The 20,918-nt window shown below is 44.9% G+C and overlaps 1 protein-coding gene across 4 annotated transcripts in view; it reads left to right on the top strand.

Annotated features, from left to right (window-relative positions):
* Positions 1-18,040, top strand: part of KCNQ2 (potassium voltage-gated channel subfamily Q member 2) — a gene marked incomplete at both ends in the record, with an annotated part of 67,449 nt that extends 49,409 nt beyond the window's left edge. Inside the window, 6 exons of one of the 4 annotated variants that reach the window (XM_082325797.1) lie at positions 6,130-6,353; positions 6,787-6,895; positions 7,429-7,560; positions 10,493-10,600; positions 16,449-16,572; positions 17,321-18,040. In XM_082325797.1, coding sequence (XP_082181923.1) covers positions 6,130-6,353; positions 6,787-6,895; positions 7,429-7,560; positions 10,493-10,600; positions 16,449-16,572; positions 17,321-18,040 — 1,417 coding nt within the window. The remainder of the gene's footprint in view (positions 1-6,129; positions 6,354-6,786; positions 6,896-7,428; positions 7,561-10,492; positions 10,601-16,448; positions 16,573-17,320) is intronic. The other 3 variants (XM_082325798.1, XM_082325799.1, XM_082325800.1) reach the window with 3 other exon arrangements.
* Positions 18,041-20,918: the final 2,878 nt, after the last annotated feature.

Raw genomic sequence — 20,918 nt, 5'->3', positions numbered from 1 at the left:
TCTTTTCTTTTCTTGCTACTTTTTTTCCCTGCTGGCTATTTTTATTATCTGTCAGACTAGAGGCTAAGACTCATGCCTGAGACTTGTGTGTACCAGAAGCTCAGTAGTGTGGTAAATCCCATCCCCGAATGGGTAACAAAGAGGAAAGGGGCATGATCTAGATTTCATAATAAGCAGTTCTCCATGGTAGGAAATCCCCTGTACCTGGATAAATAGCCTGAATCTTTGAGTTAGCCTCCTGCTACGTGTTTTGACAGTACTGTGGCCTTCCTTGAAGTTTATCCTTGAAAGAATTGGTTTAAATATTGGGTGACCATCAGTTGCACAGGCAGCGTTTCAATACATTTCCAAATGGCAAAGATTTGGTCAATAGTCTAGGTGAAAAAAATACCATTACTTTTGTAGTGTTTCCATTTGCCAGGTGAGGTGGTTTTATCCTTGGAGGTGGAGATGTAGTACAGGCAGGGACTCCTCCCCAGAGAAAGGCTCCTTTCAATTGCTTAACATTGAGGTTATTTTTGGCAGAGATTAAAACAGGCAGTGATATTCGTAGTGCTGTCCTCTCACCTGTCCGTGTCCAGTTCCGTTTTCTGGAAAATCAGCCACTCTGATCTTAGTGTCTTCCTTGCATGTCTTCCTAGGCATGAATTTTTAATTGGTAAAGGTGGTATAATTTTTTCAATTTTCTACTGAATTCCTTCCCACTGTGGTCCTCATTTCATCTCCCCCATCTTGAGTTCTGCAAGGGAAAGGGAGGATGAAACAAATTATTTTCTCAAGATCTTCTTAATCCATTGGAGACCCTGAGAAGGAGGATTACAGACTGTGGTTCTTCCAGTCAAAAAGGAGTCTTGAACTTTGGAGTAACTGCAAGGGCATCTTTGTTATCTGCATCCATCCTGAATGTAGTGTTACACACACTGTGCTTTAGTAAAACTGTAGGTTAACTGTGAAGGCACATAAAAATAATTCAAATGTCTTGTTTTCCTGGACCCTTGGGCTGTCTGCCTGCAATCCCCCACTGCACAAACTCTTAGGGGCAGATGCCAGCACATTGATGCATCTAAGGCTGAGCGCTAAAAGCCTTCATCTAGGATGCATATAACGAAATAACAGCAAATGATGAGGCAATCATGGAAAACTCAATGTAGGTAAATTAATGGAAAACTCCTTAGAAGCCGTGGTTTCTTAATGTACTAAACCAATGATCCCTAGTCAATAAATGCAATAATGCATGCATTTTTAGAGAGTAATGTAACTACACCAAGCCAGATTAGTAAGTCTGTCATTTTCTGCTTTGTAAGAGACTTTCCTGGCATCTACTCAGAGAAATGAAGGCACCACAGAGACCTGACAGTGGGAAGAAATGGCACACAGACCAGTGAAGGAAAGGTGTTTGCAGAGCCCTTGACTGGCCTGCAGGTCTGGGTGTAGCGTGTTTCTTAAAGTCTTGTTGAGGAATAATCAGCCAGCTCAAAGATGCACTCTAGCTGTTTTGCTTTGCTCCTGAAATGCAAAACAGCTGAGCTGGCAAATAGCACAAGGTTGCTAGAAGATGCAGGATATGTGTGATGTGGTGTTTGACAGCGCTCAACATCAGTTTGGGAAAAAAAGGCTGTGTGTTAGGAAGAGAGGGGTGACGGTATAACAGCAATGCTGCAAAATACCAAAGGCCAAGGTTAAAGACGTGTCTGGCTCCAGTGTCCCTTCCCTTACCCAAGGCCCCCTGCTCAGCCAGGATTACATGGTGGCTGCGGGGGTGGTGCAGCTCTGGTCTTTCCCATTATAATTTCAGTGACTCCCTTCAACCCAAGTCTAACACTGTGGTTGTGGACAAGGAAGAGAAGAGGGATTACTCACCATGACATTGATCATTGGCTGACCTTTTGTTTTCCTTATGCCCAGGTTGCTCTGCTTCTAGAAACTCCATTCTCTGGGCTGAATTCACCTTTGCAATGGCTTTTCTGAAATCACTGGAGGCAAACCAGGCTTGAGCCTGGTCCTCTCTTGGTTTCTGCTCTAGTCATGGCGTGTTACACACACAGATGTATTTTCCTTTCCTTCATGTCTCCAGTAATTGGTTTCTGCCTCTTATTCACACCTGCGACCAGACTGGAGCCCAGTGATAGCCACAAAGGCTATCATTCACTCCTGGTTTTAACAAGCTGTTCTCATATGCCATGAGCTCAGCACAAACTCTGCATTAAAAAACAGCCTCATTTCCCGACAGGAGATAGCCTCTTTCTCCTGGTCATAGATTTCAGAAGAATGAACACTGTTACTGGTTGAGTTTGTATGCAGAGATGGATCCGAGTCCATGTTGGTCTAACTCAGTTTGGCTAACGTTTGCTGCCTACAAAATGAGAGGAGAAAATGAAACAATTGCTCAAGCGTAGTTTAAAATCAATGACTCAAAGTTACGGGTGATACTTTTTATTGATCTAAAATTACTGCTAATGTAATGAGTCCACATTTTTTAAAAGTGCTGATTTAATACTATGTTTTATGATTTAATACTTAATACATATTCCACTGGGTTGAATGAACCCCAAACCAGAGGGTTTCAAATGGGAGCTCAAACTCCCAGCATCCTAAGGAGGCTGGTGGCAGCTCATTTGAAGGTTAGTTCTCATGCGTTTTGCTGCTGAGCGCTGGGCTCTTGGACCTAAATGAACCTAAATGCAAAGCCCGCTAAAGCAGTGAGCATCTTTCTATCAGCTGTGGGACTGTGGATAGGTCCTCACGTGTTCATCCAGCATGGACTCTCGCTTTCTGACTGGCAGCAGAGAAAAAGTCAACTCAGTTTCTATCCTTTGTTAAATTCAAGTCAAAAGCTGAAAGTATTGTAAGCCTTCCCCAAAGTCAGCCTGGAAACATTATAATTTTTTTGTTATCAAATATGTTTTTAATAGGTGCCAACTGAAGATCTAGGAACTAAAGCACGCCCTATTACGCTGTTACAGCTTCCCATAATCTTTGGCTCTGGTTGCAAAGCCACAGTTTTCTTTCCCTTCCCTTCCCCCTGGAACGAGCAGGGCGCCTGCCCCGTGCTCGCGCCGCTCTCAGCTATGACGATTGCAAGCTTCGGTTCATGTTGTCGTGTGTGGCTGGATTACTGCTTTCCTCATGTTCATGTCACCAACACATGCACTTTCCACCGAACTGAGGCTCATTTACCATCTGCTTGAGTGACACCTAAATACCACTTCTCTGAGACACTCTGCGTCACTCTGCATGACTTTCTGGTTGAACGAGAACATGATCTTGGATTAGCTGACAACTTATATCTCTATATATGTCTATATTTCTTTTGGACTCTTCCCTACCAGCTCCTGCAGACCCCAACAGCATCCTCCTCTGCAGGGACTGTACTTGCATGTGATTCCAGGTGTTATTTCCAATGAGAGAACTGCATGGCAGAAGGAAAAATTCAACTAATTGTTCACATTGTCTCATGTCATCTGTGTTAAAACAAAGAAGTTACATCAGGTGTTGGGTTTTTTTCTGAGTAGTGAGTACTCAGGAGCAAAACCCACCCAGGTCTTTATCGTTCATCAAATTTCTATGAGATTTTTTAATGTGTAAGAGTGTTGCACCTCATGTTATCAGGCTTGAAACTCTTTGCTCATACTCCTCGCCGAGTTCAATGCTTTCGTTTTGCCTTTTGTGATTCTTGCAAATGTTTGCAGCACATTTATTATGGGAATGGAAAAGGGGCCCCAAAGAAAAGGCCCTGCTTTACTCAGTGATAGGCAACTGGTTTCACACCGAGATCAGTGATGGGAGCAACTCTGCAGAGGATGAGGCACAAAGAGATTGCTTTGAATTCTAAATATCGGTGTGTTGCTGATTCATTTATATAAAATTTATTTTTAAAAATGACTAGGTAGTTCAAAGTATTAGTACTACTGAAATGTAGTAGATTCCAGGAATATTCTTCTGTAAAATCAATTAAAAGAAAGAAAAAAAATCCAATTGGCCTATTTAGGATCAAATGACAAAATTTCAATCTGGTTTCTAATCCAAGAAACAAAGAATGAGAATTGCTTTTAAAACTTTGGCTCATTATGTAGGATGATTTTGGTAGCATCAGTGACTAAGGCTTACATCCAGAAAGGTATTTAGGCACATGCTTGTTCCTAGATTCCCGTGTGGATTTGTACCTCTGATCTGATTTTCAGCTACGCTGAACATCTGTTGGTCCCATGGCTTTCAGACAGGCTCTGCAGGTGGGCAGCACACTGGAAATGAAATCTCCAGTGCTTACCTATGCAGTTTCACTGAATTAAAAATGCATCATTAATTGGATTAATTCTGCCTTTTCTAACTTGGTCATGAACAAATTTTGTTTTCTCTCAAGTGTATCTTTCAACTCGAAATTGTTGCCCAGCCAAAGGCCACAGATAACCCTGCTCTGCAGCCCAGGAGCTGCTCTCCCCGTTCCCTGGGCGTTGCATCAGGGCAGCGGTGCCTCCTCGGGATCATGCTGTGCAACTCCGGAAAATGCTGCCTAAGCACCTTTCTCTCCCTGTAAATGTTCGACATCTCGCAATGTAAAGTGACTTTGTAAAAATAGCACCTTCTTACTCAACAAATCTGCTGCCTGTGTGTCTTCGAGTCACGTCTTCTTCCTTTACTGACAAAAACGAATGTCTGTTCCCGTCAGCCCAGTACAGCTGATACGGCTGGGGAAAAGGGAGCTGCATTTTGCTTTGCTTCAAATATCAGCAGCTCAGTCTGACTGAAGAACCTCGTGCCAGTTCTGAAGGCAGAGGAGGGCTGTTTGGCTCTGAGATTTAAGGTGGCGTTGCTGAGAGACAGAAAAAATACCAGATCTTTGGTTGGTGACCTGGAAATCTGATGTGGAAATCAAAATTCCTGCAATGTTCGTCCTGCAAATTGAGTCAGAGCGTTTGCAGCAAAACGATAAGTGGCTACTGCAGTGGTACAGAGTATTGGGAATTACATCCATGGTTTTACTCCGTTTTGATTTCACTGTATGTAAAATATTAGCTACCTGTGCAAGTGCCTTGCACTGGTTGTCTAACCTCTACTAATGTGTTTTAATAATCAAATACTATTCAGAAAATATCAAATTATCCAAAACTATCTGAAGTTTGGTTTCCCCAATGCTGTCTCTAAAGTTTGTCCTTTAGTAAAGATTCACAAAATCTTTTTGTTTTGCAATTTTCGTGTGAAAATTCAACATCTTCACTTGGGTGAAAGTTTTTAATTACAAATTTCAGAATTTGGAAAATAATTAGAGCTGGGTCAGCAAAGTATTTCTCAGTGAGATCATCTCTGTTTCTGGAGAGATCTTCTTTTCAAACCATAACTACAAGGTTTTAGAGAAATGGGATTCTAATAGAAAAACAACAATAAAATGCCATATTCTGAAGTTGTAAAATTTTATTTTGCATGTTTATGACACCCGTAGGAGACCGGCAGATAGATGTTAGCTAGCTTTTAGATGGAATCTTTATAGGATACAAAGGAGTTGCACATTTAAGTGTTTGTATTTAAGTATTTAAATATATGACTCGAAAAAGAGGAGCTCTTCAGAATATATAAAAGGGGCAGATCGTGTTTTAAGAGGGAGGAAATACAGGAGCTGAAGAAAGGGAAAGGACAGGTCTGAGCACCAGAAGTGAAGTGTTTCCAAGAAAGTTAAAAGTTTAAGATAAAGGCTTTTTTTAATTGGTATTTTCTTATTAGATATAGGGTTTTGGAAGGCAGTTGTGAAAGAAAAGCTTCCTTGCTTGTGATCGGAGCCGATCAGTGATTTAAGGAATCATAACCTCATTGTTTAACGTCATTCTGTCCCGCCAGCCCTGGCATCCCACAAGGGGCTTCTGTTTAAGTCCTCATTTTCTCTCTCTTAATACTCATTCCCATTTCACTCATTATGGCGGAAACATTTCTACAATGCTTTCTTTAAAAAAAAAAAAAAAAAAAAGAAAATAAATATATATATTTTTTTAAAAAAAGCCAACAGCAAAACTACATCTCACTGCTGCTTGGAAGTGCTCTTGGTTTCTAATGGCTGGTGGGGAAGGACTGCGTGGTTTCCAGAATGACTCCTCCTGCTGTCTCCTTTTTGTCTTTGTTTCAACGTGTTTCTCTGAACAGTCAGAAGGTCAGTTTGAAAGATCGTGTCTTCTCCAGTCCCCGCGGTGCTGGCACCAAAGGGAAAGGCTCTCCACAGGCTCAGGGCATCCAGAGGTCCCCCAGCGCTGACCAGAGCATCGAGGACAGCCCAAGCAAAGTGCCCAAGAGCTGGAGCTTCGGAGACCGCAGCCGAGCCCGGCAAGCTTTCCGCATCAAGGGAGCGGCGTCACGGCAAAATTCAGAAGGTGAGGGCTTGGGGCACCATGCTGGACCCCAGATCCCCAGCTGGCCCCGACGTCCTCTCCCTCCCCACCTAAGAAGGGCAGAGCTGCCAGCCAGGGTGCTTACCTAGGTCTCCTTCCCCTTCCAGTCCTTTAGCCTGGAGTATAATAAGAGATAAGAAAAACCCTGCTGACACCCATGATAATGTATATATTTATGTATATATGGATAGGGAAGGGAGGAAGAGTCAGGCACCTAGAGATGGATGAGAGCTGCAGCTGGCATTGCTGGATGTCACCATAACATGTCTTGGGAAATGCTCCCATCGGGATGCTCAGATATCTCTGGTGCTTCCCCCTGGGATTGCTCTTGGTGATCCCACTTGCCTTTTCTTGTGTGGCACCAGCATGGGAAGTATTAATGTGTTGTCTTTATTCCTCCCTCTTCCAAACCCAGAAGCAAGCCTCCCCGGAGAAGACATTCCTGATGAGAACAAAAGCTGCAACTGCGAGTTTGTGACGGAAGATTTGACACCAGGACTGAAAGTCAGCATCAGGGCAGTGTGGTAAGAGAGGGAGAGTGGGGAAGCGGTCTGGAAAAATAAATAATAAGGAAAAAAAGGAAATTTAAAGTCCAAGCAGACATGGCAAGTGCTGAAATGTCTGTGCTGCAGGCTGTTTTTCCCCTGGGTGGCCTGCCCTCCTTTACAGAAAATTCTGCCAGAAAGGGCAATTTTTGCTGAGGGAAGGAATAAATGGAGAAACAGGAAGATCCCCTGCAGGGATGCATCCAAACAATTGTTCTCACCAGCTTTGAGATTTAATGCTGACATTTATAAAAGCGGTGCAGAGAGGACACTCGCACAGCTGAGTGTCCAAGGGGCATCGGGGACCCCTCATCGCAGACAGGGCTTCAACCACGAGCCCCCGCAATCCCCTTCCCCTCTCCTATTGCCGCATCCTCTCCCAAACCCACAGGGTTGGGATTTATTCCATTTTCCTTCCAAAGCAGCTTCCTGCGCTGTTTTTTATCTGCCACTAAGCAGGTCAGGCTGCAGCCCAGGGACTATATTTTGCCTTTCCTCCCCATCTCCTGCAGCATTATGAGATTTCTCGTCTCCAAGCGCAAATTTAAGGAGAGCCTTCGGCCCTACGACGTGATGGATGTCATCGAGCAGTATTCAGCCGGTCACCTGGACATGCTCTCCCGGATTAAAAACCTTCAGGCCAGGCAAGAGACCCCTCTCTTTGCTTCATTTTTTCACTGTTTTCTGTTCGCTGTGGAGGTATTGCCAGGAGAGAGACACTTTCCTTTGCAGCTACAACTTATTCTTTTTCTTCCTAAAAGAAAGCCTCAAGGAAAACATCAATGCTTGTGGCTGGAGCCCACAGGGATGAGAAGGACAGGGACTGCAAATGGTGGTGTTATGCTACTAAAACTGCCTTAGTGCCCACCTCAGGACATACACACAAAAATCACGGCTCGTCCTCCTACTTTACTTTGGGAGTTTCTGTCATTACAGTATATCCCACAGGTAAGGTAGGTGCGTATCTCTGTGGTCCTCCTGGCAGGACAGCAAAGGTTTGGTGCCCCAGCCTTAAGGCTAATGTGGCTAATTTGGTGCCTTTCTGGGATTGACACAAAATAAAATCTGGTGTGCTGGTTGTGACCCTGCTGCTACGGGCAGGGGGGCAGCAAGGAAGCAGCGGCTTCTCCAGGCGTTGGGGCCACTAAGCCATTTTAGGAGGAATTCCTCCTCGGATGGCGGAGTCTGCCAAAAATACGTGCAGATGGGGGTTTCTCATCCAAGCCCACCAACGCAGGTGTGGTTTAGCTGAGCTGCATTTCAGCCTCTGTGCCCAAATTTTAGGGGGAGATGAGTTAGTTTTAATAGGGGAAGAAATGTGAAAAGGGGACAAACAGAACCAAGAAGGGCATTTAAAATTTCAGTTTCAGCTATGATCACCCAATTATTTCTCCTGCAAAGAAACGCAGATGAATTTGTTCCCCTGAACAGAGGATCTGAGCTAAATATTTTTGTCTGACCACTTCTCCCTTAGCCCCGAAGTCCCACCTTGAAAGCCAGACCCCAAACCTCAACACCCCCCTGGCTGTGTTGGCTCAGCAGAAGTAACCCCAGTTCTGCTGAGCTCAAAAGACACCTAGAACAGAGCCAGGGCTTGGCGGTAGGCTATCTCCAGTCAAAATAATATACCATTTACTTTTACACTTGGAGAATCAAAGTATTTCCCTCCATAGCTATGGCAGCCCAGCTTGCTCTGGAAGCCATTGGGGAAGTTTTTCTTTCATTTCAAATGTGTCTGGGTCCCTGCCAGAGTCAGCAAATGTGAAAAAAAATGTGTTTGGGTATGCAAACAGCTAATACGAACCCCAGGAATGGAATAGGAAAATTGTCTTAGGTAAAAGAGGAATCTCTCTTCTGTTAATCTCTCAGAGACCATTTTAACTCTGCTATTTTTGGTGTTCAAACAGCAGAGGTAACTTTCTCAGCGTTGCTGCATGCTGTGCGTTTCCCATTTCCAGATATGCAGCCAGAAGGCAAATTCTTCCTTGTGATGGAGACTAAAATATCCTGGAGAATTTCCTCTCTTTGAGCCTCTCACCCCTGTTCAGTACGAATTCAATGATTATAGATCCAAGATGTGTAACTGAATCTGGAGAGGGAAGAGAGGAGGAAGGGATTTATATTTCCTAACTTTAATAACCTGAAACATGAGGCCTCCAGGCTGCCTCCACAGTGGGTAGTGAACCATTGGGGTTGTCATCTCCACTGGCTCCAGGTGAGACACCTGAGTTTTCAGCACCCCGAGCTGGTGCGGCAGATTGCCTCACCGTCCGTGCCAGTCTCCCATTGCCAATCCGTCAAGGTGATGTGCTGCAAAGACAGTGTGGTTTGGTTGGCTGTTTTTTTGGGGTGGTTGGGGTAAGGAATTGCAGCTTTCAAAGATCAAACTGATTTCTACTCTTAGCTGTACCCATGGGACTGTGAGGCTGAGGTTGCTGTGGCTGGACTAGGCTAGGGCTGCCATCCACCCCATTGCAAGGAAGTCAGGAGGACCGGGAACTGCTTTAAAAGGGTGAAGTACCTGGATTTGGGGTCTAGGGCTACAAGGCATCTTCATTGGTTTCCCTGTCCCCACCAAGCAGGAGATCAGTGATGGTGACAAGAGCAGACCCCCTTGGGGTCATCCTTCGAAGCACTCCTCATCATAGCCAGATGGGCACCAGGAGGTCCTATGGCTGGTCAGCTGCCCAGTACAACTAGAAGGGGCACCCTGTAGACGAGGTGTGTGCCTGGGGTGGCCATGGCCAAGGTTGGGACAGGACCAACTGGCGCTAGAAGTACAGTTCACCCATGCAGTGGAGCCCAGGGAGGTTGTCACGGGGCAGCTCAGAGGAGAACAGCTATTTTTATTTCCCTTTCCTTCCACAATCAAAGCACTGTGTTCTCCGTGCCAGCTCAGCTCGGCCGGGCTGGCTGCGACCTCCTGTAGCCAGGGCTTTAGTGGATTAAAGCTGCATTCAAGCAAATTTCTGGGGTGTTTACATGCACTTTCTTCTTTAATCATTAATGCCTCTGTCACTGTGTCTGTAATGTGCTCTTTTCAGTGTTGTGTTCACACTGTCTCGTGTCTCATCCTGACACCTTGCCAACATGGATGTCTCCCATTCATTGAGTTATACAATCATGCAGCGTATCTCGCCGACTCCAACAGCTCATGCTTTTCTGAACTAGCTGAGGATGTGTTATCTAGCACTGGAACTGAAAGGAGAATGAATATATGTTTTTTCATATCCAGCCACCTCAATGGGATATTGCTACACATATGCAAATATATTCCAGAGGGTAAAGCATGTTGCCTATTATATCTGGGGTGGGGGAATCTCCTAATGATGTTTCAGTGGTGCCTAAATCTCCAAATCTTACCCCGGGGTGAGTAAGACTGGCTTTCACCAACAACCAAGTGGTAGGAGAGAGCCTTCTGTTTCTAGCAGAATATATTTTCAAATTCTCTCTCTTTCTCTCTCTGTCGTTCTGTTTTTCAGTTATTTCTTTCTGCAACTTTTCTGACCAACTTTTCTCTACATGTTGCTTCATTATGCATTTTGCTGGTGTCTTTTTTCTTATTTACTTTGCCAGGATAGATATGATTGTGGGTCCCCCGCCCCCTTCAACTCCCCGGCATAAGAAGTATCCAACCAAAGGACCCATGTATTCTTCCAAAGAATCTCCCCAATACTCGCCTAGGTTAGGATTCACCAAAATGCCGCTTTCTCTGGATTTTTCATTTGCTTAATGTCAAACCCCTTTCATGCCAGTTATATGACGGCATTTATCACTTAGCAGTGCAGCTTGCTAAATCATGACTCAGAAGGGCTTGCTACTCTGGGTATGCTCCAATTTACTTTCAGTAATGAGCTTTCACACTAGGCAAACCAAAGGAAAAAAAAAAAGGGACATTCATACAGTCATCAATAACCATCAGTTTCTTCAGCTAGCATATTTTCTATTTTCAGTCTTCTTCTAGGTGTTAGAAAGCAAAATTATATCTTTTTAAAATCTCATATTTTATCAGGCTACCTTCAGATGTAAAAGGTGGAATATTTACCCACAAAGCCAATATAAATGTTCTACTTTCTAAAAGATGAAACACTCCACACACAAGCAAAGGAGCCTCTGCAGCTCTTTGCACTAAGAAATGAGTTTACTTCAGCGGGCAAAGTAAGAATGAAGTGTTTCATACCCGATGAACGCAGTGGTCTCTTCTTCTTGCTGATGCAACTCTACCAACCATGGAGGAAAAAATTGTGTTAAAATATTACAACCACCAGACTCATATTAAAAAGAAAAAAAGATCCTGATTTTGCAAGCAAAAAGAAGAGCAGGAGTCAAACCCAGCCCTCAGTCACGCAGCAAGATTTTTCTCATTGCCCTTATTAAGTTCTCTCCTTAGGTAAAACCGTACCTGAAGCCGATGCCACGAGGAACATATTCTCACTGAAGTTCCCGCTTGAGGGCATTCTGAGGTCTGCTCAGCAGGGCCATGAGCTGAGCTCTATTTTCATCTTGTATTGAGACCACTGGAGCCCAAGGCAGGTATAAATATTTGCCAGAAAGTAATTTTCTGTGCACAAATAGTAGGTGATGTTTAAATGCAGCAAGCTTAGCTTCAAATATTTTTTTTTCTAAATATACTTGCCCTCCCTAAGAGCTAATACGTGACAAATCTCTTGATTTTTATTTAAGCTGCTCTGAGTAATCTTCACTAGAGGAAAGTGAGTGAAAGGAATATTGAAAGCATACCTTTTCCCACTCAGCCAGCTCAAAGCTTAAAAAAAAGAGAGAATTTTGCTGAAGCCCCAAGCTTTATGCTTGGAAAAAAGATGCTCTCAGAAAAGCATTTTTCCCATTTCTCCTCCCTGTCAAATGAGGAGGCTCAAAACTAGTCTTTAAAAATGAAATAACTTTCTTATCTGCAGCAACGTTTTGATTTTAAAATAAAAATATATATTCAAATGGATTTTGTTGCATTTAACCTATAAGATTAGGTGTGCAACCAGCCTTCACTAGAGGCAAGGTTTTCATGTGAAAGCTTGTGCCTTGTACACAGAAAAGGTGATCTATGGATACTAGGGGAGGAGGCCTCAAACTGGGATATTTATTTTATTCACTCCAACTCTGTTACTATATCAGCTTAAGGCTGTATCAGCTTGATGACTTTTCCCCGCCCTGTTTTTACAGTTTCTGCTGATGATGGCCAGACTAAAACCTGTTTGTACGTGCCCACTGGGCTTCTGAGACATTAAGACTATTTTTTATTATAGCTCTCTTTCTAAATGAATTGAATTTCCTCATTTCTTCTTTATGGAGCTGTGGCTGAGAGGCTGCAGAAAGCAGCAGAGTACAGAAGGCTGCTGAATTCTCTGCTCCCACCCGTTAAAAGGCTTATGCTGTGCTTAATTTTCAGCAGCCTGCATCCTCCCACAGACACCAGTGGCACTTGCGAGGTGCTCGAGGTGCCCGATGGATGGGAAACAGAGCTCTGAGAAGCCCCAAGCCCAAATCCAAAAACTCTGGGTCAGGCTCTGGTGCTGCCATGGCCTTCATCATCTCAGCACCACGTGGGTCCATGCCGTGGGGACACATGCCGTGGGGTCCCCATGGGCTGTACCAGCCTCTCTTTTTTAGCCTGCACACCCCTGTTTTAGCCAAATGCTGCCCAGATCATAAGAAAACACCTAGTGAAGGAAGAGAAACTCAACTGAGTGATGTCCCATGAGCTATCTGAACCCTGCGGATTGCGTTGTGGTGCTCTAGTGACAAGGGCTCAGTTAAGCCAAAAGTTTTCTGCAAGTAGCTCCCAGCAAAGTCAGCTGGAGACTAGTGGATGTCCACTGCTGTGGTTTGGCTGAAGGTGTTTGCTCCATGCTGTACACACAGACAATTTGGATTAAATTCCCTTGATCAGCTAATTTAACATAGAATAGGTGCAACCTCAGCTGTAATTTTTAGACAACAGATATTGGTCAAAATACATCTAGAACAAACTTTATTGCCAAATGAGGAGGTAAGTAGCCAGTCCTGTGACATGGATGAAGGGGGTTTGGCTTCAATGCCTGGATTGTGTACAAAAAATTAAAAGAGATAAAGAAAAAAAAGAAAAGAATTGAATATATATTCCCAAACACTTCATTTTTATCTCATTTGAGCCGTTTGACCTTTTGATGTCTGCTTCTGGCCCGAGGGTGACATATTACACCTCTTTGCATGCCCTGTTAGCATGAAGCATAATGAAGCATGAGAAAACCTGCACTGTGGCTGATGCAAGACTTTACATTTTTTTTGTATCATTAGAAAGAAGGAAAGATATCAAAGTTCACTTTAAAGAGCAACCCCCTTTCTCTCTCCCTCCCAAACTAAGACCCAGCAGAGCCTATCAAGGACAGCAGATGGCACAGTTTGTCATGCATCGTTAGAAATCTCTGAATCCCCTTCTGCCATGAAGGGAGAAATACAGGGCTGATTCTTCCGAAGCCTCAGCTGAATTATTCCCTGCACACGTGTATTCAACACAGCCAAAATAAGCGTTGGGAAGGCACGAGGCTCCCCACGGGATGTAGTGCAGAAGTGGGGTTTGGCATCTCAGAAGATTCGCAGACACTTGTCACACAGTAGGAACATACACTGTCCCCCTCTGCTTGCAAAGGTGGAACATATTCTCTCTTCTTAATCTTTTGAGCTTTGTTGCCCAATTTGGACAAAACCTCAAACTCTTTTATAATGGCTAAAAGGCCTTTCTGTGCTTTGCGGTGATCAGCTAGGCACAGGTGGGTTGGGAGCTCACGAGGAAATTCCTCTCTTCTCTTGTATTGGATAAGGCACAAATGAAATCTCTGTGCTTTGCTGAGGGTAGGAGCACTCTCCCCTGGTCTAGCTGCTGCCATGGAAAGCAAAGGGGTAGGAGACATCGAGCCTGGTTTCTCCCATCAAGAGAGAAGGACTTGGTTCACCATCTTCTCCCTGCTCTGCACTGAAGTCAGTGGCCCACAGCTGCCCATTTTGCCGTCCTTGGCGCAGACCCTGCCTCCAACGCGAGATCTGGCTTTCTGGTTTCTCAGACCTGTGGAAGATGACCACCTCAGGAGTCAGGACTACGCTAAAATATAGCCACGAAGGGAATGAATCAAGCAGGAATTCTCCTGGGCTCTGGTATCAGTGCTGTATGGGTAAGGGCTCCTGAATGCTTTATGGGTGAGCTCTGTGAAGGGCTTCAGTCTGCTTTTAAATCACAGCAGGTCTACAGGCAAGTTGTGTCCACCCTGAAGGTGATGGAAGAAGTCAGTGCTCTTCTATATGATACTAGTGATCACTCCATCTGTGGAGTGCCAGCTGGCCTCCTGTGCTTCACATGGGTCACGTGCGGTTCATTTAATGGATAGCTCTTCTTTTAAGGACATGAAAGAGAGAAGTCCTTCCTCAAATTCTGCAAGATTAGAAGTAGGGTTACACAAGACTCTCTCTGCTATTATGATATGCCTCTGTAGCATGGCAATGTTCAGGTTTCCTCTCTGTGTTACAGTCTGTCCTGCCTCCCTGCTCTACTCAGCAACTGTTGAAGGACATCTCATTTCCATTAGTGGACACATTTCAGTGTTAGTGCTGTGCTAGATGGGACACGAGGACAGAGCAGCCTGATTGTTCTTGGCCTTCTGCAATATTCAGTAGCATTTAGACTTTGGGCCTCTTTAAACACGTGTTCGTTGTTTTACTAGTCTACTTGCTTGTGCATACAGGAGAGGAGTTCGTACAGTGGCTGTACTACGCCTTGACTTGTGATTCCAAACCAAGATAGCCCGAGGTATCCAATTTAACACCTCCTTGCTTACATGGTAACAACATTGTCATAGGATTTCTTGTGCTGTATGTCACGTCAGTAATTGCATCCCTTGTGGGGAATTCCTGTACATGTCAATAATTTGCTTCTCCCATTACAAGAGAGAAATAAGGCATGCATATTCCTCACACTTGTGATTATAGCACTTGGTGCTCCTTGTACTCCTGTGCTTATATTGCTAAGCAAACATGACTTTTTAAACAGACCTTTTTAAACAGATTCTGTTGCATCCCTGCCCAAATGAAGTATCTTCTGGGATCAAAGATAAACTCTAAAGTAATCGTTGGCTTATATTTTCTGTCTTTGGTGTGATGTGCTTATCCACTTCATCTCTTTGAGCCAGATCTTCTGGTGCTGTAAACTGCTGTTGCTCTAATACAAGCCAAGAGAGCCACGCTGGTCCATGCCCACTGATATCTGTCCCTTAATGTCAACAGCCAACATACATATTAAGTCCCTGTCAAATGTAAAGAAAACAGATGGCTCTTGTGTTGGAAATAGCCTCACGTCTCATTCCTTTCCTTGGTTTTTGTTTGTTTGTTCATTTTCCCCTGTCTGTCTGTGTTCAGCTCCTTCCTTTTCCTCCTCCTGGTGCATGGACCCATGGCCCACACGGCAGAACTGCGTAAGAAGCATTTTGAGTTTTCCGCTCAAGATACCTCAACTTGGTTTCAGTCAGATTAATTAACCCTTCTTTTCCCCTGCCACCTTTACGTTTGGTGCATTATGCAAGAGTAAAGTTTGCCTGGCATAGAATTAGGTTATGAACTGGGCTGCCATTAAGAAGCTGTTCCAAAACTGAGTTGCTCCCCTGACTTTTGAGGTATCAAGAAGCTCCAGTGTTTACTCCCTAGAAAATTTATAATTCGATGCCTCAAATAAAATTGACTTCCAGGTCCCAAACTGGCTCTGCCCTCCTTCTTCCTCTGCATACAGAGCTGTATGTCAACCCAGGTATTTCTAGAATGGGAACGAGGAGTTGCAAATGTAACATGTGTAAAGAAGTCAGCGCCAAACAACATGCCCAGTAGCTTTAGCTGCTGATTTGGCAGGAGTGTCCTCTGCTGTTACCGGCTTGGAGCCCTGCTAATAGACAACATCTAATGACACAGTGTGAACTGCAGTAGCGTTGAGACAATTTGGTAATGTTTGGCGAGTTATGACCAAATTCAGCCTTGAAGTAATTCCACTAAAACAGTTAGCACTACACCTGTTTGTCTGGATCTTAGGGCAAGCGGCTCATTTTTGTGGACATGAGAATTACACACTTACATTTGCATCGAGGAGAGGAAACTGCTGCAAAGACTGAAAAAAAATCCCATTGACATATGCTAGACAGAAAACTTGATCTTCTCCCAAAATAATAATTTCTCAGTACAAATAAGAAGTTAATTGATTTGGAAGAAAGCCAATTAAAGAAATTCTTTGCAGTGGGTAAATTTACTGTGCATAATGTGCCAGGTTTTATCTGTATAAACAGAAATGGATAATTTCAAACTCTGCTAATACCGCTCTGAATTTTGCATCTGAATTAACACTTCAGTGCCACTGCGTGTCTGTGAGTAATTTGGAGTGTTAGTTGGGAGAGGGGCTGTTGCTTTGTCCCACGGAGGCGCGACGAGCGGAGCCCTCCTCACCTGCTGCCTCCAACTGACTCCAGGTCCTTTTCCGGGGGCGGGGGGGATTTTCTGATCCCGGTAGAGTTGACCAGATCGTTGGGAGAGGATCTTCCATGACCGACAAGGATCGGACCAAAGGTCCGTCGGAGGGGGAGCTGCCTGAAGACCCCAGCATGATGGGCAGGCTTGGAAAAGTTGAAAAACAGGTATATTGGGTCAGAAGGGAGTTCTTATCAGAGGGTGTTGCATGCATTGTGTTGTTTTTTTTCTTGCCTTATTTTTCACCAGTCGGACATTACCATTTAGAAAAAAAAGTAAGAGCTAAGAATATTTTTGAAAAAGAAACAAGGTAGATGCTGTGAAAGGGCACTAAATGTCTTAGAAGCCTAAGTACTCCTTTCAAAACAGGCACTTTGGAGTCTGTGACGTACAGACTTTCTTTTTTTGGTGAGTCTACCAAAAGTCTACATTATTTTTGAAAATGGCACATTAGTTTCTCTGCCACCATACTAGACATGTTTCAAATGAGTCCATAAGCCTGGTTACTGTAGCTGCTGGCCTCACCAAAGATGAAAATCTTCCTAGAGGATAAGGCTCAGAAATCCCCACGGCCATCTGAGCCCAGGCAAGTGCCAAGTGCAGCAAGGAGCTGAAAACCACTGGCAGGATGCAAGTGTGCTCCAGCTTTCCTGGAATTTGGTGCATGTCAGAAAGATTATAGGAGCTTAAGGAAAACTCCATAAAAAAGTGGAAAATTAAGGGTTTTTTTCGGAATAGGACAATTAAATATTTACTAAAAGTTTCAGTTTGGTGTAGGTCAGTGTAGGCAGAGGTCATCTATGAAGCCCAGGCCCCCACTCATGCCTAGGTGGGTTGGAAGTTGCTTGTACTCAGGATGTTAATTTGCTTCAACCTGCAGACAGTGTGTAGCGCTGTAACTGTGGTGTTTTGCAGGTTCAGTCAATGGAGAAGAAGCTAGACTTCCTGGTGAACATTTACATGCAGCGGATGGGCATCCCACCAACGGAGACAGAGGCTTATTTTGGGTCCAAAGAACCAGACCCAGCACCTCCCTACCACAGCCCCGAAGACAGCAGGGAGCACATTGACAAGAATGGCTGCATCATCAAGATCATCAGGTCCACCAGCTCCATGGGTCAGAAGAACTTCTCTGCCCCACCAGCCCCGACCAACACATGCCCGCCCTCGACGTCATGCCAGCAGCAGGTCTACCAGCGGCAAAGCCATGGGTCCTCACCTGTCGGAGATCCCGGCTCGCTGGTCCGCATCCCACCTCCACCCTCCCACGAGCGCTCTTTGTCAGCGTACAGCGGTGGGCACAGGGCGAGCGCAGAGTACCTGAGGAATGAAGACATTACAACCAAACACCATGAGAGTGCCATGAGAGACAGCGACACGTCCATCTCCATCCCCTCGGTAGACCATGAGGAACTGGAGCGCTCTTTCAGCGGCTTTAGCATCTCCCAGTCCAAAGAGAATTTGGACATCCTTAACAACGGTTGCTATGCAGCCGTGGCCAAAATCAGACCCTACATTGCAGAAGGGGAATCAGACACCGATTCTGACCTCTGCACGCCCTGCGGTCCTCCTCCCAGGTCGGCCACGGGCGAGGGACCCTTCAGTGACATGGGCTGGTCAGCCCCCCGGCAGTGAAGCCTTCTCGCAGCCGCCGAGCCACGTCCGAGCGCTGGCAGCTGCCCGCTCCAGCTGTCCATGCATCGAACTTCTCAAGGAGATTGACAGCTAAGGTTTTCCTCCTTCTAGGACATCCTTAGCTGGTGGATAATTTCTTGCAGCTTACTCTGGGGGGGGGAATGAGCAGGTCCGAGCCTGCATTTGTGGAAGAGGTCATGGTGGTGAGCGAACTGGAGCCGTGAAGTCCAGATTTCTTTCATACTCTCTTTCTAAGATCATTAGGTGAAATTATTTCATGGTACAGGGTAGGCAATTTGCATTTCTTAGGAATCTTCAGAAGTGCAAGGCAGGAATAAATCACCCAGCCAGGGCTTTTGGAGGTCACAGAAACTGGTGGCTGTCAAGTGTTACATGGGAATTGCCACACCATGGCACTGGTGATTACACCTTCAGGTGTTTTGGAGTTGCGGAATGAACACGTGTATGTTTCTGGCTTAGATTTCAGGTCACTTGTAATTATGGGGGGTTGCTACTCTGTGGTTCCTCATTAACTGTCAGGAAGGTGGCATAATTCCAATATAATACATGGAAACGTTGCGTTGGCCCCTGGAGGAGAGGGATAGTGCCTCGAATATTTGCATGAACAGAAGACATAGCCTTAAAGTAGGACAGGTTAGGATACCACTCTGAACCAGAATGGTTTGGAAATTATCCCATGTTAGGATACTGAAAAACTCAGAAATATGAGTTTGAGTGCAAAAAGAGAGACAACCCTGAGGGCAGAGAAATGAGACAGAGGAGGACAAGAGACTACGGGGCTGGAATTTTATGTTTTAAACCATGTATTATATTTAATTATCACTCCTCCCATTGACAATGGACCTGGAGGTGCTTTGGAAGCAAAGGCAAACCAAAGGCAACCCCTCTGGAGGGCTGCCACGGCGTGAAGCTGTTCTCGTGGCCAACAGTGCTGTTGTGAAGTCACAGCCACCAGGCCAAAGGGAGAGGGTGAATATGCAAGATGCTCTGGTCCCCGCGTTGCTGCGAGTTAAGTGCTGAGCTCCATCCTTTTGAAGCCCTGTTGGTCAGAGCGGGCACTTTTCTTACAGTTTGCATTGTGCCTGAACACTTTTGCACACACTATGCCCCGTGAAAATTTTCCCTTTCTTCTGCCCTGCCAAGAATCTCGCACCCATGTTCTCGGGACATCGTTCAGTTTTGTTTGGATCCCTCAAGCTGAGTTAAGAGGTGCTTCTTCGTTTCTTCATGGTCTTTCAGAAGCCTCTTACCTGTGCTTGCCCGCAACTTGTGCCAATCCAAGTCTGCCCCGTTTTGTTGTTGTTAAAGTACTTTCTCTTGGAAAAATCATTGTGTCATTATCGGGAACCTCAGCAGCGCATTCAGCTGGGGGAAGGCGAGGGGAGAAGTGATGCTCAAAAGTTTCTTTTGGGACCAAAACAAAGTCACAAAGTGATCGTTTACGTGGATAGGTTGGTTGTTTTTTTTTGCAAGGGGGTGGATCAGGAAAAGTGTGTTTGGGATCCATCTCCAGGGCTGGGACACCGTGGCTGGTGTTGTGCCTCTGAACCCTCCCATGCATCTACAGCCCAAATCCTGTGCATGTTTTCTGCTGGGTTGTGTCTGTGATTTCAAACCCTGTCTCTCCACATTTTTCCTGTGTTGTATCAGGAGCCTGTTAAGGATACTTAGGTGACAACTTCATTTCTGTGTGGCCTTTGAGAGGTTGAACATTGACTTGCTTGGGGTGAAGGGAGAATCACAGCCTTTTTCTCTCCTCCTGTTTGCTTGACCAGAGACAGCAACCTGGGGAGACCCAGGACTATTTTGGCCTTAGGGAAGATGTGGGTGCAGTCTGACAGCTTGCAGACAGGAAATAAAACCATCCTTTTGCTAGTGCTCAGGACCAACACCCAGGTCTTCACATGGGATTGAGGAGTGGGGAAAGGCTCTGCACAATTTTTCCTGCCATTTTTCACCATTCAGAGGGGAAAACATCTTTCTTAGAGGCTTCCAGCCATGCTAGTTCCTTTCTTTCCCATTGATCCATTTTTTTGTTACCTCCTGCAATTTTTCCCTCTCTGCTTGTGTTCCCAGATTCCTTTTGGCTCCAGATTTCTTTGCGCAAAGTGAACCCAGTGATGCCCTTGACTTCCATACAGAGAAACCTTTGAGTGCAAAATGGCTGCAAATGGTGCAGATTTGCCCCTGGCATGCTGCAAAATGAGATGCCTTCTGGTAGAGCAAGAAATGCCAGCAGGTCCCAAATCAGACTTGGTGGCATGTGTTTTCTAGTGACCACAAGAATGGAAATTGCACTGGGTGAGGCAAAAGTCAACATTGCTCCTGCCAGCTGCTCGCTGCAAGTTTTGGCCAAGTCAAAGATAACAAAGATTTATTATTTGTTTGCAATTACTTTTTGAGACCTGCTGGAAATTTGGGACAGAGGGTATGATATAAAGGCAGGAACTCCAGATGAGGATGAGGATGATGTCATATGGTCCTAACGCAGCGCAGGTACATGACTGGTCTTTGATATAGGAGGCAAAGTCAACGTGACTTCAAGGCACAATTTTTGCAGGATGTAATTTTCATTATGTCCTAACTGGCTCTATTTTGAAAGTCCATTTCCTAGTTCTTATTGCAAAATCCCTTTCTCCTGCCCAGATGATGTTACACCCTTGAAAGCAGATACTCCCAGGGTATCCCAAGGAGACACAGTTCCACTATGTCCTCTGAGTTTTCCACAGACTGAAATCTGGCAGTCTTTTATCTCCTTTAGGGACTGCATAGGAAGAATTATGTTTTCCTTCTTCAAGTAAGTTACTACACCAGAGTTTATAAAGAGCTTCTGACTTGTAGCTTTAAAAGGTGTTGG

Source organism: Platalea leucorodia, assembly GCF_965183815.1.
Source record: "Platalea leucorodia genome assembly, chromosome: 13".
Taxonomy (NCBI): domain Eukaryota; kingdom Metazoa; phylum Chordata; class Aves; order Pelecaniformes; family Threskiornithidae; genus Platalea; species Platalea leucorodia.
The sequence above is the reverse complement of the archived record's forward strand: the minus strand, read 5'-3'. Positions and strand labels throughout refer to the sequence as shown.